Below are 16318 nucleotides of genomic sequence, written 5' to 3'. Positions count from 1 at the left end.
TATTGTTTATCCTGGGTTGTTGAGCAGATTATTATAATTCAGTTTTTTTAGATACTTGTCCATATTCTCATGATCAAAGTCAAAACATTTAAAATACACTAAGAACACAACATTTTATTTTATACCGTACATAAAATAATGTTAAAATATGTCATTGTTGGTGAAGATGCACAAAACAAAACTAGTATGCAGAAGTACCATTGCATACTACATATTTTGGCCCTCCTTTCAGATAACAGAATTTCCAATTATCACAACCAAGCCTTTGGTGTATGTGTTGGTCCATTATAAAAAAAATGGTTTTAAACAAAGACTTGAGGTATTTTAACAATGCTCTTAAGCCCAAACCACACCAAAGGGTCGGGTTGAGACAAAACTGTATGAGGTCAACCACACCAATGCAACTGGTGTGGTTTAATTTAACAACCGTTTTGTTCCGTTTAGGATGATTCTACATGTCCATTGGAACCCTTCTGTTCAGACTTCTTGATGAAAGGCAGCATGCATTTGTCACCTCCCATGAAGCGATAGGTTGCAACATTTGCCTCCCATGGCAGCAGTCTAGAAAATGGAAAGAAAAGATTTGAAAATACAGCATTTTGCCAGTGTGCTACTAACTAACTGCTGTATTTCATTTTATCATACGTGTTTATATTAATTTAATTTGACACCTGCTATCACTTCATTTAGTCTGGTTGATAAATCAGTCGAATACTTACGCTCGTGTAAGGAAGGGAATGTACATGAGGCGAGGAATGCAGATCATTTGCTGCTCTCCTAAAATGGCATTCATGGCCTGTTGTACAGTGTAAAGGGGGTCCAGGGGAGGGATTAGACCTCTAAACTCTTTCCTGGTAGACAGAAAATATTATAAAAAGGAGACATACATACTTTTAGTTCAGCATCAACTGCCAATGAAATACAATTAATCTAGAGGTATTTGAATTTCTCACCTGATCTCACAGCCTGCAAACATGCCTGTATCTACAATGTAAGGACAGACTAGTGTGGTTTTGATGCCATTCAGGTCTTCTGCATGAAGATCATGGGCCAGTGACTCATGAAACCCAACAGCTCCAAATTTACTGGCACAATAGTCCTATAGAGGAGAAAGAAAGAATGAAAGGGGTATTCTGCATTTGAATAAATTGTACAATCATTTGTCAGTGTATTCTTGATAAGAAGTGTTGTATGAACAAACATTCAATTGGGCCTGACAGCAGCTCTTCGCTGGTCTCACCTCTACACATGCAGTGCTGAACAGCCCCAGTGCGCTAGCCACGGTTACTATGTGGCCATGATTATTTGCTTTCATCTGAGGTAGAAATGCCTTTGTCATCTGTGGGTTTGATTGAAATGTAAATGATCACCTTCATTAGAACTAGAAGCGAATGATATAGACATATAGAGGGATGTCATATTTTACGGTAAAGTCTGTTTTACTGTTTTAAAAGGCTTTGGCACTGAAATTAAATAGCCTAATTGTGTTGTGAGAAGACAGATGAAGTGAAATCAAATAGCTGGCGGGCTTGCCCTTTCATATTGGGCATAAGACTGAGGCTACACTGAGATCATATACACAGAAAGAATCACATCACATGCCTTCACTCTCTTTGTCCATTGCACACTCGGTCATAATAAGAAAGGTCCTTTGGTGACGTGCAGCTTGGCTGACAGAGGCCTGCATGCTCTCTTGTCACATCAGTGAGCAAACACGCTGCCAGGCGCAAATAACGCATTGGCCAGAATGAATAGGACTGACACTGACTTACATAATAGGCTAGCTCTGGTCGATCTAATGCGTTGCAACGCATTAGATTGATTGATTGATTGAAATATTTATTAACAGTTTGCAGAATTACAGTACATTTCAAGCACAAACTCAATACAAAGACTGTTAACTGAGTGGACGCCCCAATTAAGCATTACACTTGTTTACAAGAGGGTCCACCTTGTTCAAATATATGCTATATGTTGGACCAGAGCAATGGGCTACAATTCACCAACTATAGTACTATACTAGCAACCATTTGTCCGTTTAATGCTACAGTATTCCAATTCATTTAAATTCCTTCCAATTTCACTTAGGCCTTATTAGCTCTCTCCAATGGATATTGGTATCCCAACCTAAAATCTATAAAATGTAGGCCTATTCCGTTTAAAACTCTAGTGATTGCTTTGGGAACATGGTGGAGACTGGAGAGCTATCTTCATTTTACATTTATTTTAGAAAGAAATATCACTTATTATACAGTAGCCTATACCTTTAATTTGCCATTGCGTAAAATGCGTAAAGAGTCTCACCCAAAAGAGCGCGTGGCAGTTCACTAGAAGCGTCCTCTCCAAAAGCTCGTCGGGGCATTCGAGCAGTCGCCGTCCCGCCACCACTCCCGCGTTGTTCACCAATATGGTGACGCTCCCAACCTCGCGGCTCACCCGTCCCGCTGCCTCGTAGATGTCCTCCCGACGGGACAGGTCAACCGTGTGGCAATGCACACTGACTCCCACTCCCAGCTCCCGAGCGAGCTCGGCGGTCTGCTCGTTGGCGACGGTGTCACAGTCCCAGAGCACCAGGTGCGCGCCTTCTTTGGCGAACTCCAGAGCGAAGAGCCGCCCCAACGCGCCCCCAGCGCCAGTGATCAGACACAGCTCCCCGTCTACGCTCTTCAGGCGTGGGCCAACAAACGTCTGCGCGATGGCACTGAGGATGGAGTACGTGAAGTCGATCAACATCCGCATTAGGTCAACTATGACCATCATGATGACGCACACTGTAGGCCTACAACAGTTCCGAGGTCAGGTCTGGAGAGCCAAACAAGTAAGCAGACCGACAAGCTTCCCTGTTATGTAGCCTATGGGGCCCTATGGATTGGATGTCTATTTTATGTAACTTGGAGAGCGATGGCTGGGATAAGAAGGATGACTGATGTTCACCACCAATAGAAGGGCTCTTTGTCTGATTACTGGGATTGACTAAACCCTGGCAGAGCATCATAATTCGTGCATAAATCTGAAAGTCAGGGATTAGAGTGTCACAGGTCACACTCTGCATACTGCCCCCACTCCCCGCCTGTCATTAATGGTCCAGCAAGGTTTGTGTAAAGTAATGACTTCACTATAGTCGACTATTTAGTTAGTGTGTTTTGTTTCTATAGTTTAGGGAAACGTTTGAGGGAGAAGAGTGGGCACTAGAGAAGAGTGGGCACTAGAGAAGAGTGGGCACCAGGGCAAATAGGCACCTTGTGGGAGAAGACTGGGCACCTTAAAACTATGCCCTAACCTTAATCTTAACCCTGCCTAAACAAAGCTCTCTAACCAGTAAAAATGCAAACCTAACCTTACCCTAACCTCAGTAATACTATAGTGTAAACCCCCACTCTGTGTTGGTGCCCACAATTCCCTAGTGGCTAGTGCCCCTCTTCCTATAGTGCCCAATGTGCCCATGCAGTTTCCCCGGTGCCAACTACGTGCCTAGTTTTCCTATAGTGCCCAGAATGTTTTGGTGTCCACCGAGCTATAGGCTATAGTGTTCACCTTTCCTGTTCCCCTCAGGGATTAAGGAATCGGAACAAAGCAAGGTGTAAAAGCATGAACCCAACCAGTTATGCACCTGTGTCAGAGAACCCATTTGTACCCGTCTGTCCATGCCCATATGGACATTTCCGTATAGGCCTATCTGTCGCTCTGTGTCCCTGTTATGTCCATATATGGAGTTCCGTGTTAGGCATGCCCAAATATGGAGTCCATTCCAGTCTATAACTACTGACGTCATATTGATGACATAAGAGTACTCCATGGGGATTTGTGATTTTATAGATATTTTGTTTTTGTGAGATCCGTTAATCTGACCAACCTCACCTATAGCCCATCGCTTCCTTGGGGTCTCAGTGATGCGTGCTCCGAGTTTGAAGTCAGTCGACCATTGCCCAGTGCCCACAATTCAATTTGCCATGAGGTCGTGGATTTTCTGCCACTATTGCACGTGCAGAACGCGCAACGCAGGGACATAACCATGATGTCACGCAGCACACGCAACACAGTGACGTAACCATGACGTCCACTCAAATTCTGTCTATAAAAGATGAGGCCACGTCAACTAACAGTAGTGATAGTGACTGCTCTGAGCCTTTAGTCGACTGTCTGATAGATGCCGTCAAAGATGTGGTCAAAATTCAATTCAATTCCAAAGCATATGGACTACGAAGGCCAGAAGCTTGCTGAACAGATTTTTCAGTGGATAATACTTGGCTCAGCGATCATTGGATTCAGTTATGGCTTTGTCGTTGAACAATTTGCGTGGACGATTTATATCGTATTGGCGGGTTTCGCTGTGGCCTGTGCGTTGACCCTGCCTCCATGGCCCATGTACAGGAGGAACCCTCTCCCCTGGCAGCCAACAAGGAACAGTGGGAAAGTCAGCCACAAGAATAAGTAACTCACGACCATCACTGTCATGGCCGCGAAGAGATCAGACGTCTACAGCGATCGTCTCTATGTCCCCCAAATACTTGAAGCTCCAGACTGCAAACTGTACACTACTTGCTACCCATACAGATTGCACAGGGTGTGACACTGCCACATAAAATGTGTGAAGAAAAAATATATTTCCTGTCCTAGTATGAGTATTGAAAGAAAATGAAACATAACATACTGGGTGATAACAAGGGAATATATTGGTTAAAATTTGGGGCACATTTGGAAATAGCGCCAAACTAATAGGTGAGTGCGCTCCCGGTGCGCATTTCCGAACGCACCCATGGTTGAATGTTTAACCCCGAAATGATGTGTACGGGAAAAAATATATATATATGTTTTGTGGAGTTGAATATGGTCATTCATTTTCTGTTGACAAAAAGGTTTGATCATAGGGGGAGCTGTGGGGAAAAAGCATGTTAGCAATAGTTCCAGGAAGTGAGGTACCAGGAACATCTATAAAAGTACAGGAAGTGAGGCCGCCAGGGGTTCCAGTTTAGGTATCAAATAGAGTGGTTGGTGGTGTTTTGTCAAAGAGACTCTCTTTTAAGGCCGATACTAAACCAGAATAAGAAATTGATAAACCACAGAGTAGTGGGGCCGGAAAACTTTGAGATCTGAAGAAAAGTTTGGCTTTAGCTCTGAATCCATTCAGAGCTTTTGCAGCTTTTGGACAAAGCTGTAGGCCTATATGGGAACCGACTGTGGCCTCCTGACTTGAAGGTTGGGTGAGTAATATATTTTTTCCCCCCCTTTTTGTGCAATGGATTGCCTTTTATTTTCTAACTTTGGATATTTGATTCAAGAAAACAGAAGATCTACACGTTTGGATTACTTTTGGGATTACTTTTTTGATACTTTAAACTTGCGTTGCCTTTTACAGTTCATACAGTTTGGTTACAGTATAAAGAATTACTGACGCAGGTACAGGACCTTTATTTCTTTTAGTTCTTTAATATAACTCGGACATACAATTTTATGGTTCTGAATCTGATTGGGAAGGGAAGCTAAATCTGTACAATTATTAGATGTCTTGTTTACAATATTGATAAAATAGATTTTTGTCCCATCTCAAAATCTGCCCTTTCTGAGACATATTGCATCTTTCGGCAGCGGTGGCCGAACGGATAGCGGCGCGGTCTTGATACCGGAAGGTTCCTAGTTCGAATCAGCCGTCCGACACGTTAAAATTACCACCGCTGAAGTGCCCTTGAACAAGGCATTGAACCACTACGATGAAATGTGTTCTATGAGCAGGGCCTGGCTGGAAACAAGTTCTTGAGCTTAGCCCAGATACCCTGGGTAAATATAGATTTCATTTCATTTCATTTCATTTCCTTTGTATTAACAAATTCCCAATAGAGTACCACAGACGAAAAACAGTCTAAGTCCAAATTTCAGTCTGACCCCCTGACCCCTGGCATTTAGCAGAAAAACATGGTCATCATGAATCATACGTAAGCTAAGAACCAAACAGTTGAGCCTTAGTAGGCATACGCTTATAAGGTCGTCGAGGCTGGGGCTAGTGCTACGGGCTAAGATGGAGTCTGAAGAGGTGGGTTTGCAGACTACGGCGGAAGATTGGGAATAGAGTCTGCAGTTCTGATTACAATGGGAAGTTTATAGAAACACTATTTCACACCGCAGCTTCCTCAGGATGCAACAGGCCCTGAGTAGGCCACCCAGCCTGGCAGAGATATGCACTCGACTTCCAACGTTTTTCTGTCATGTGTCCTTCAGCTCTGTTGCGGCAAGCCAGTCCAGTGTGTCATTTTCTAGGACTTAGTCAATTAAGCCACGATCACCATTTGGTGGCCGGTGGTTCCATAGTCTGTATAGTGGATCAATTTACAATTTACAATTTAGGCATTTAGCAGACGCTCTTAATCCAGAGCGACTTACATTAGGCAGGAACAAAAGTATGGGAATACATCACATATATAAAATGCATTTATCAAGAAACATGCGTAAGCTAAGAACGTAACTAGAACATATCTATATAATGACACTATACATATTAACTATACTATGCTATACATATGTACTATGATGTGACTAGGATGACTAGGATCCCCACATCAATGTGGGGTTTCTGTGCATTGCTGCACAGAAACGTCCCACACCTGGCATTGAGGGCTGTCCACTCCTTGCGGGGGAGGTGCTGGCCAGTAACATCAGGTGGGATCCTCGATGTAGTGGTGAAGCCTGGATGGTTCTGCTGCCTTCCACTGGTCCCTCCATCTTGCCTTCACACAGAGGAAGTCTTGGTAGGTGTCAGCTGGTGTTGTGCGTATCAAAGAGACCAGGCAGGAGCCTGACTGGCCTGGTTCTGCTATGGGGAAAAGTGAATGAGTTTTCTATCTGTGGCACCACATAATGGCTGCCACTGCTATGCCTATGCCTGGATTCAACTCAGTGTAATCAAGCCCTCACATTTTAAATTTCACTTACAATTTTGGATTGAGTGACTCCTATACGCCCAAACTTGCTATAATTATGGACCCTGACTACAGAATATCCTGTCTCCAGCTCCCTTCCTTCAGTAACTTTAGATCTATTGGAAACAATACATTGCAATGAGTAGACTTGTGTTCTGGGCAACCAAAGCTATTGTACTGTGCAATGTAATATTCCACAAAATGTATACTATTGAAAAAACAGGTTTTGTTTTTTTGGACTTTCTGGTTTTGGGAGAATCATAGCCTATGCTATTACAAATTACATTGCAAATTACTCATTGATTGAGCATGTTCTTGATTTAGAGGTTGTCCAAATAATGGCCATTTCCCTTTCTTTTGACTCAGGAAACCAACTCGTTTCATATGAATAGAAAGGATACCACTGGATGGCGCTATTGCACAGATAATTGAGCCTGACGGTGACCCATTGATTGATTGATTGATTGATTGATTGAAGAATTTATTAACAGTTTGCAGAATTACAGTACATTTCAAGCACAAACTCAATACAAAGGCTGTTAACTGTGAGTGGACGACCCAATTAAGCATTACACTTGTTTCCAATAGGGTCCACCATGTTCAAATCATCAAAACATTTAGAGACGTACAAATAGACACTTCTATAGACATAGGTTTGACCTGTAGGCTGTAGTGTACACTAATCCCACTGTACAGTTACTAGTAGGGCGTATGTGATGCTTATAAAACTGATCTGCACATTTTCAGAGCCTCCCACACACACGTGTCGTGTGCATAGGTCTCCTTGCAAAACATTACATATTAAATATGAATCTAATCATTAACTCACAATATACATTGAATTCTATTCACTATAATATTACACTATAATATAATATTAATAATAATGATAATAAATTCATGCCACACATAACTGAGGGCAGACTGAAAGCCCCACACTCACACTCTGCTGCCTTCAGGGGATAGTCTGTATGAGTCTGACTGCATCATGTAAGTAAGCCTTGCCGACCCCTAGGGCCATAGTGTGAGGCAGCTTGATGTAGCCTACAAGTACACCCTCTGGACATGACGATAGTAGGGGACAACCGACCCTTGATGCTGAGTGCCATATGAACTCCAAGCAGGGAGGTCCCGTTTTCTTTCGTATGACCCGGCCGGGGATTGAACCCCCGACCTCCCAGTCTCAGAGGCAGAGTGGACACTCTAACCACGAGGCCACTGAGCTGGTTTGACTGCATGCAGTCACAGTCAGTGTATGATAGAAATCTTACACTGATCTTCACAAAGCTTGTGAAGATCTGCAGTTCTGATTGCAATGGGAAGTTTATAGAAACACTATTGTTTATAGAAACACTATTTCCCACCGCAGCTTCCTCAGGATGCAACAGGCCCTGAGTAGGCCACCCGGCCAGTGGCAGAGATATGCACTCGACTTCCAACTTTTGTGTCATGTGTCCTTAGACCTTCAGCTCTGTTGCGGCAATTAAGCCAGTCCAGTGTGTCATTTTCTAGGACTTGGTCAATTAAGCCACGATCACCATTTGGTGGTGGTTCCATAGTCTGTATAGTGGATCCCCACATCAATGTGGGGTTTCTGTGCATTGCTGCACAGAAACGTCCCACACCTGTCCTCAGGCACTTGAGGGTTGTCCACTCCTTGCGGGGGAGGTGCTGGCCAGTAACATCAGGTGGGATCCTCAATGAACTCCAAGCAGGGAGGTCCCGTTTTCTTTCGTATGACCCGGCCGGGGATTGAACCCCTGACCTCCCAGTCTCAGAGGCAGAGCGGACACTCCTACCACGAGGCCACTGAGCTGGTTTGACTGCATGCATTGTGTTTGTGTATGATAGAAATCTCTCATACCATTAACTGCTTGATCTTCATTAAAAGCTTGAACCACCCGCAGTCGTTTCACGTCACTTAATTGTGACTCACCATGCAGCAGGTGTGTCCAAACTTTTTCAAAGGGGGCCATATTCGAAAATATTAAAACACCCAGGGGCCAACTACATCTCCTCGACTGACATAATGTGCCTTCGGACTTTAACAAAGTCACATAGGGCCTACATATGCATCTCATTAACCCATTAAGACCTAAGTTCGATTCTACAAATGCCTTCTAAATCCTGTTTTCTGAAAAACCCATGTTTCTGTCAGTCGTTCTCAAACAATTTCATGTCAAGGACAAATATGTTGTTCCAGGGACCTCCCAGAAGTAAAGATTTGAGTTAAAAACATTTGCTGTGAAAGAATATATTCAAACATTTGGGCCACATTTTCACCATTTTTCAAAAATAGCAGACCTACAAGCTCATAGCGCGGCACTCGGTGCCGCTATGAGCTTGTAGATCTGCTATTTTTCAATAGCTAATTTATAACATAATGCTTAAAACACCAAAAGGGGTTCCCGCCCAAAATGGGTTAAACGATTTTATGTAACTATCATCATCAATATTTAATATCAATGGTATTTTTTTAGGTGTGCTGTGAACAAAGCACTAAAATAACACTTTTTTCAGCCAAATTTCACAATTTACACGAGACGTGCAAGGTAAAACAGAAATAAAATAGCCTTTTTTTGACTGCTTCAGAATGAGACGACAAGGAACAATTAAGGAATCATGACAAATTATACTCGGGTAATGCCCAGATTAATAAATAAAAAAACGTCAATGTAAAAATGTTGTGGTAATACAAGTCAGGTATGAAGCTATATGGGCCACACTTTGGACACCCCTGCCATACAGCATGCAAGCAGGTATTGATGGCCAGGTGCTTGTAGGCTTGTAGGGGCTTTTTCAAGTTGTTGATCAGACTTTTTTAGGAACTGCTTTCCATTGACTGGTCTTAGCTTTGCTTGCATTTGAATGCAGGGAAACAGATCCAAATTGCCCCAAAGCCTGTGCCTGTTACAGCATTGAAGTGAACATCTTTCTCCACCCAGCCCACCCGCTCCTGCTCCAGCGTCTGGCTAGATTTTGGGCACGCAGACGGGCGTCAATTTCACAATAGGCTCAGCCTACAGAGCCTACCCTTAGGCCCCATTTACACTGGCAGACACATCTAGCCTGAATCAGATCTGTGCCACATCAAGATTGAAATCCGATTGGTTTAAATCAGCGGTGCCCAAAAGGTAGATCGTGATCTACCAGTAGATCACAAAGGGTGTGCAGGTAGACCACATGACATGGCCCTAAAAATATATCATTTAAATATATTTCTTTAAATGGCATCTGCCACTTGAATTACATTGACTTGAGTGATTTACATCAAAAGGGGACTGTCAGCTGAAACCCACAAAGCACTCTGTTTTCAATAGTGTTGCGCACAAACGTCAGTAGCATTACGAAGTTACTATATATACAAGAAAACCATTCCAATTCCATCACGCCCCCCCCCCCTCTTGTTTTCAGCAATGGAATAAAACTTTTTTGATGGGTAGATCTTGTTGAGCGGGTCATTTTGAAAGTAGCTCTCAAGTCAAAAAAGCGTGGGCACCCCTGGTTTAAATGGTCACATGACTCATTTAGACAAATCATATTCCAATCTGGATGTGGCTCAGATCCGATTCAGGCTGGATTTGGCTGCCAGTGTAAATGGGGCCTTAGACAACAGCACTGGTAGTATGGTATGTTAATATGATTGCGAACGCAGTGATTGCGAACGCAGTGAGCACTAACTATGAGACCTAGCAGAACATGTCTGTCTGTCTGTGTGTGTGTGTGTGTGTGTGTGTCACGCTGTAACACCACCCGCCCGCCACCAGAGGGCGCATCTGTATCACACACAAAACACACACACACGCACACAAAACTTAACTTAAAAAAACATAACTTAAAACTTAAAAAGAAAAAACTTTAAAAAAAAACTTAAAGAAACCTAAAAAAAAACCACACGCACACATACACACACTAAAAAAAAACTAAAAAAACGTAACTTAAAAGAAAATCTAAAAAAAAGAGAACTTAAAAAAAAACTTAAAAAAGTACGTAATTTATTCTAATTGGTGTTATTGCAATTTACGAGCTGCGTTCGCTTCCCACGTTCGCGCGTCTTACTTGTAAATCATCTTGTTTTATAAGAAGTTTATATAGAATTGCTTTATTAATTGTCAGCCAGTAAAGGGAGAGAATTCTCTCAAAATTATTGTTAATTTTTCAATGCCGGTAATCTATAGTAAGTTCTGTAGGCCTACTTTTCTCACAGTTTAGTAGTGCTATACGTTGAACAAGAAAACCACAAAAACTACAAAGTCAATTGGTACAAAGTATTAAACTTTACAAAGCATACGGCTCATCCTTAGCAGCTGAGTAGCTATAGTTCCCTCCAAATCCTTCCAGATGATTGTTGATCCCATTTGTTTTTTTTGTCTGCAAATACTTCTGTGGCATGTTGTGCTTCAAGAAAGTAATTTACCAATCACACACTTTTTGGAATTCAACTTAAAATCAGAATATACCTTTATGTTTGTGTACTAGAAACCACTAAGTAAAAAAAGAAAAGAAAAATAAACAAAGTGGCTTGGGGTAGGATACTAAAATGACCATAACATTTGAATAGAGATTGATTTGAGGCCGGATTCTACAAACACATTATACATATTCATTAAATGAGTCTGTTGTATGATGAATGCAGAACCATCACAGTCATGCTTCCTTTGGCATTTCTTCCTCTTATTACCAGTAGCATATTAATACTCATCAGTTTGATGTTATTTTTAGCCAATTGGCCGTGTATTCCAAACAATTCTATAAACTGTATATTGTGTAACCATTAACCAATCCCAATCCAATCGGCCATGGCAGTATTTTGTAGAATTTCATGTGACCTGAAAATCCTTGTTATAGCCCTCCTCTGCAATACTCTTTTGTTGATAACAGCATGACACAGACATCTGATGAAAGAAATCGCCGACCTGATCTCTCACTTCATCTGTCCCAGAATGATATTTATAGACACAAGGACATGATAATATATCCTAAAGCCTAGGTAGGCTACTGCTGTATGTACTACAGACAGTGTAGCTGGAAAGCAAGTGGCAAGCAGCGGTGACACTGACTGACAATAAGTGTACACTACTTGTGAAAACCTGTGTGATGGAGTAGGTTAGGCTGCCTCGATCCCAACTACAGTTTTTGAGTGGTGCAACCACTCCAAGGAACAGCTATGTCCGTGACTATGTGTTAACCTGTGTGACTCATGTGTGACTCAGGAGTACCAGTAGGGGCGCTGTCGTGCCAGAAACAGAGAGAGAGAGATAGTGCTGCACTGTTGCCTGCTAATGAGAGAGAGAGAGAGAGAGAGAGAGAGAGAGAGAGAGGGGAGGGGGGGGGGGGGGGGGGGTGAAAGGGGGGGAGTTGCACCACTCAGTTCACACGGGTGTGATTTTGTTTTATACATTCTACACAAAAGAAAGACTATACATCTCAAGAATGGACTTTTCACTATAAATGACAGGCATAGATGCATCATTTTTACATGTTCACTGACAAACATTGTAATATGTCCACTTATCTTTTTTTCCTCTTACCTTCACTAAAGGAAAAACAAGTGAGTGGCAGATTTTGAAAGTCTGCCCAAATACTACACAATGACATTTTAATGCATCATTCTGCCTTTACACTGAGGAGTGAGTCTATTGGCTGTAGTCCAATGTGAGGTAAAATAATGCTACACTAAAACCATCATCATAAATGTCATTAGTAGACGCACGCACGCACGCACGCACACGCACACGCACACGCACACACACACACACACACACTCTGTCATACATCATTTGTCCCTATATTATTTTCACTTTACATTAGAATAGCTGAATGGAAGACACATTTTACCATACCGTTTACCGTTTATCTGTCTACCTCTGTTACACACTTTCAGGCTCATTAGTTCATGGTGGAGGAAATGTGAAATGAGATGAATAATTCAATGAATGACAAAAGCTGAATTAATTAATGAATTTGCATCATATTTACTTGTGCCAGTCTATCCATGCCCTTTGGAATATGCAGTAATGTTCTTTGAGTCATTCAATCATTTCAAATTCCATGATCCTTATGAATGTTGGGAGCCATTTCAACTATCACTATGGAAACAGTCACTGAACTGAGTCTACACGTGTTTGTTTTCAAGGACTGTCTGTGTAACTGAACGTAACTAGAGAGAGAGAGAGAGAGAGAGGGACAGGGAGAGAGAGAGAGGGAGAGAGGGGGACAGGGAGAGAAGGGGAGGAAGAGGGAGGGAAAGGGAGAAAGGCCTGGTGTCCTTATTTTGGCCATTATACAGAAAGAAATTCAGAAAATGTGTGTTAAAAAACTTTCAAATGGCCTGGGCCATGGCTCAGTGGTCCAGGCACCTTGGCTGGTAATCCAGTCTGGCAGTGTGCCGCGGGTTCGACTCCTGATCCCGACGGCCTTTACTGCATGTCTTCCCCCCCATCTCTCTCCCCATTTCCTGTCAGCCTACTGTCTGTCCCTCCATAAAATATATAAAATAAAGGTGTCACGATGCAACACATATTTTTAAATAGGGCTTAAATGGGTTAATATCAATCTGACAGCACAGTGACAAAGACCTCTAGTTAATTGCTATACAGTTTATTTAATTGTTATTTGGGCTTCCTTACAGAGGCCACAGTGACAGACGTTCAGTAAGTGTTTCTTAAAGCAAAGGCACAAATACCGTTCATCTTCATGCAGAATGGCAGCAGCAATGGAACACAGCCATACTAGGTAAAATGTTATATTTATTTCTCATTAGACATAAAGAGTGTATCCAGCACTGGAAATGAACAGTCTGTAGCATGCTTGTATGATATGATGTATACTAACCTAAAGAGCATCAGGGTACCACATGTACCACATGGTACCACATGGTACCACATGGTACCACATGGTCAACATACCGCGGTTCACATACAATGTTTGGAATCAGGTGCTACCAATGGGGCGCAGAATGTACTTACATCAAACAGGCAAGGCCTTCAAAAAACACATGGTACCTCCATAATTATGGTTTGTATGTGGGAGTTGCATGAAGTTGGATTTATGCATGTTGTCACAGACAGACTTAATTAATTTAGGCCTGACCTCAAAATTTAAAAAAAATATTCTAAATCCTCCAGTTTTCTGAAATAAATATTTTCACGATTTTTCAAAAATAGCAGACCTACAAGCTTGTAGCGCGCCACTCGGTGGCACGCTATGAGCTTGTAGATCTGCTATTTTTCAATAGCTAAATTATAACATAATGTTTAAAACACCAAAAGGGGTTCCCGCCCAAAATGTGTTAATTCAAACTCATATGAACATAATGTTTGTTTTTGCGGATGCCGACGTTGCACAGCGTGTGTAAATAATCCAATTATCTTATGGAATGGATGGGAAGTAAAGTGCTGTTTCCTTTCTGGTCACTTCCTCCACTCAGCAACTCTCCCTTTTTTTCCAAGGCATTCGTCTCATTCATATTCAGTCTCTATACTTCTGGTTCCTGAAAGAAATCTACAGTGACAGAAATGGCTCCCTGAAATAGTATTGTATCGTGTTGTGTTGTTTTAGAAATCTCAGCTGGAAGATTATGTTAGAGAATTCACATGAATACGTAGTATTTCTGACCATTACCCAAAACAATATCAGACATCAGAAAAGATACTCTTTGGTTCCTAGAGGGACAAACATTCACAATAATTAAAACAATAGCAAACAATGCAAATTATTCTATTACATCTTTTTCTAATGAATGCAACTCCATCAACATAACGTAGAGCACATTTTTAAATGTAAAACTATGGGATTAGTTAATATATTCATCTAAGAGAATCAGCTCTTTAGAAAATATGTTGAAAATATATTTACCTCTTTGACTTTTTTCTTTGCCTTGTACAATAAATGTATTTCTAACTTTCTACTTTTTATTATGCACATTATTATGTACATTATTCACACTCCTACAAATCTGGAACAACATAGAAAATTGTTGGGATTTTCAATGCCGTCTTTCCAGGTAAAACGATGCTGAACAGGATTGACTTAAGTCTATATGAATTTACACTTCATCGAGAAATTAACCACATGATGACCCCTCTGAACACGTTTCAGAAAATTCTGAAATCATACAAAACCTTTTTCTCTCTCTCTCTCTGTCTCTCTTACAGATTCAAACAACTCAGATTGTTTTGCCAATCTGTGGAACACATAAATAAAAATAAATAATACTACAAAAGAAAATAATCATATTAAGGTGCTCTGTCATACCAGGAAATGGGCACAGCATCACAGTGTATTCTCTAAAGTCTACATGTATGTATTCTCTGCAGCGATGATGACCCTATATATATATATACTCTCTTTAAATAAAATGAAACAAAATTGATAATCTCACAATGAAGACAGAATATCAGGAATATAAACGGAAATAAATAAATAAAATAAACTGTGTGTGTGTGTGTGTGTGTGTGTGTGTGCGTGCGTGCGTGTGTATTTATTTATCACCTATACCCAGCCTTTATTTACCCTGGTTGATGGGAATGATAAATGGACAGAGAGGGACATACGTCGTATCAGCTAGAGTAACACCATGCACTATGACGAAAAAACTCAGCATGTGAAACATGGATTAAACTCAGCCGGCAGACACCACCACCACCACACAACGGAGTGGTAGAATTCATGGCGTAGGAGACACTTTTCCGGGTGCCTAGAATCGGAGGGAAACAGCTAGCGGCCAACATAGAATGGCTGTGTACCAACAAGGGCAAGGCCCGCCAGCAGGACCCCTGCCAACTCCCTCTCCACACTGTGGGGAAATCCCAGCAGGGCTGCCATTTTGTTCACTGGGGGAAATTCCACACATAGACAGACAGTAATGTTAATGTTTTAATTAAATTAAAGTGGTGGACCATTTTCTTGTCGTCCTTGTTAATGAATAAGGCTACGGGTATGTGATAAGCAAATGATCACCTGGTATTCATCTTTGTCTTCCGTATCTTAACCAATAAGGGGCTGGCTGCATACGGCCTTGCCTGATAGCTCAGGCTGATATGTCTAGCCCTCGGTCGGATAACGTTGGGCGTAGTTAAATTAAAAATATGGAAATATGATGTCTCTGCCCGACAGCGACGATATGGTATTTAACGAATATATACAGTATATATGAAAATGAATTATTGCACTCATACATTCATGCACGTACATCGTACACAGACATGCACACGCATTAACATAAACACAAAGCATGGATGCCAGTATACATAAACTAAGGCCAGTTTTTCCGGATGGAGAAACATAGAAGTATACAATATACTTCCCCCCTCAAACACAAAGCGTTATCTGTGTCTCAGCCATTCTGCAGTCCTGCATTTCATTGCTTTCTGTGATTTGCCTGCAGCCTGTCTATACCATTGTAT

General features: G+C 41.6%; 1 protein-coding gene across 1 annotated transcript; it reads right to left on the bottom strand.

Annotated features, from left to right (window-relative positions):
* Positions 1–94: 94 nt before the first annotated feature.
* On the bottom strand, positions 95–2760 carry rdh20 (retinol dehydrogenase 20; the record flags this gene model as incomplete). Its single annotated transcript, XM_079511487.1, has 5 exons — positions 95–561; positions 720–851; positions 954–1099; positions 1241–1339; positions 2305–2760. The coding sequence occupies 5 exons, from the start codon at positions 2758–2760 to the stop codon at positions 441–443; spliced, it is 954 nt and encodes a 317-aa protein (XP_079367613.1). The 3' UTR covers positions 95–440.
* Between the last annotated feature and the right edge of the window lie 13558 nt (positions 2761–16318).

This window comes from Electrona antarctica (genome assembly GCF_951216825.1).
Source record: "Electrona antarctica genome assembly, chromosome: 9".
NCBI classification, from domain to species: domain Eukaryota; kingdom Metazoa; phylum Chordata; class Actinopteri; order Myctophiformes; family Myctophidae; genus Electrona; species Electrona antarctica.
Note: the sequence above shows the minus strand (reverse complement) of the source record. Positions and strands in the feature narration are given on the sequence as shown.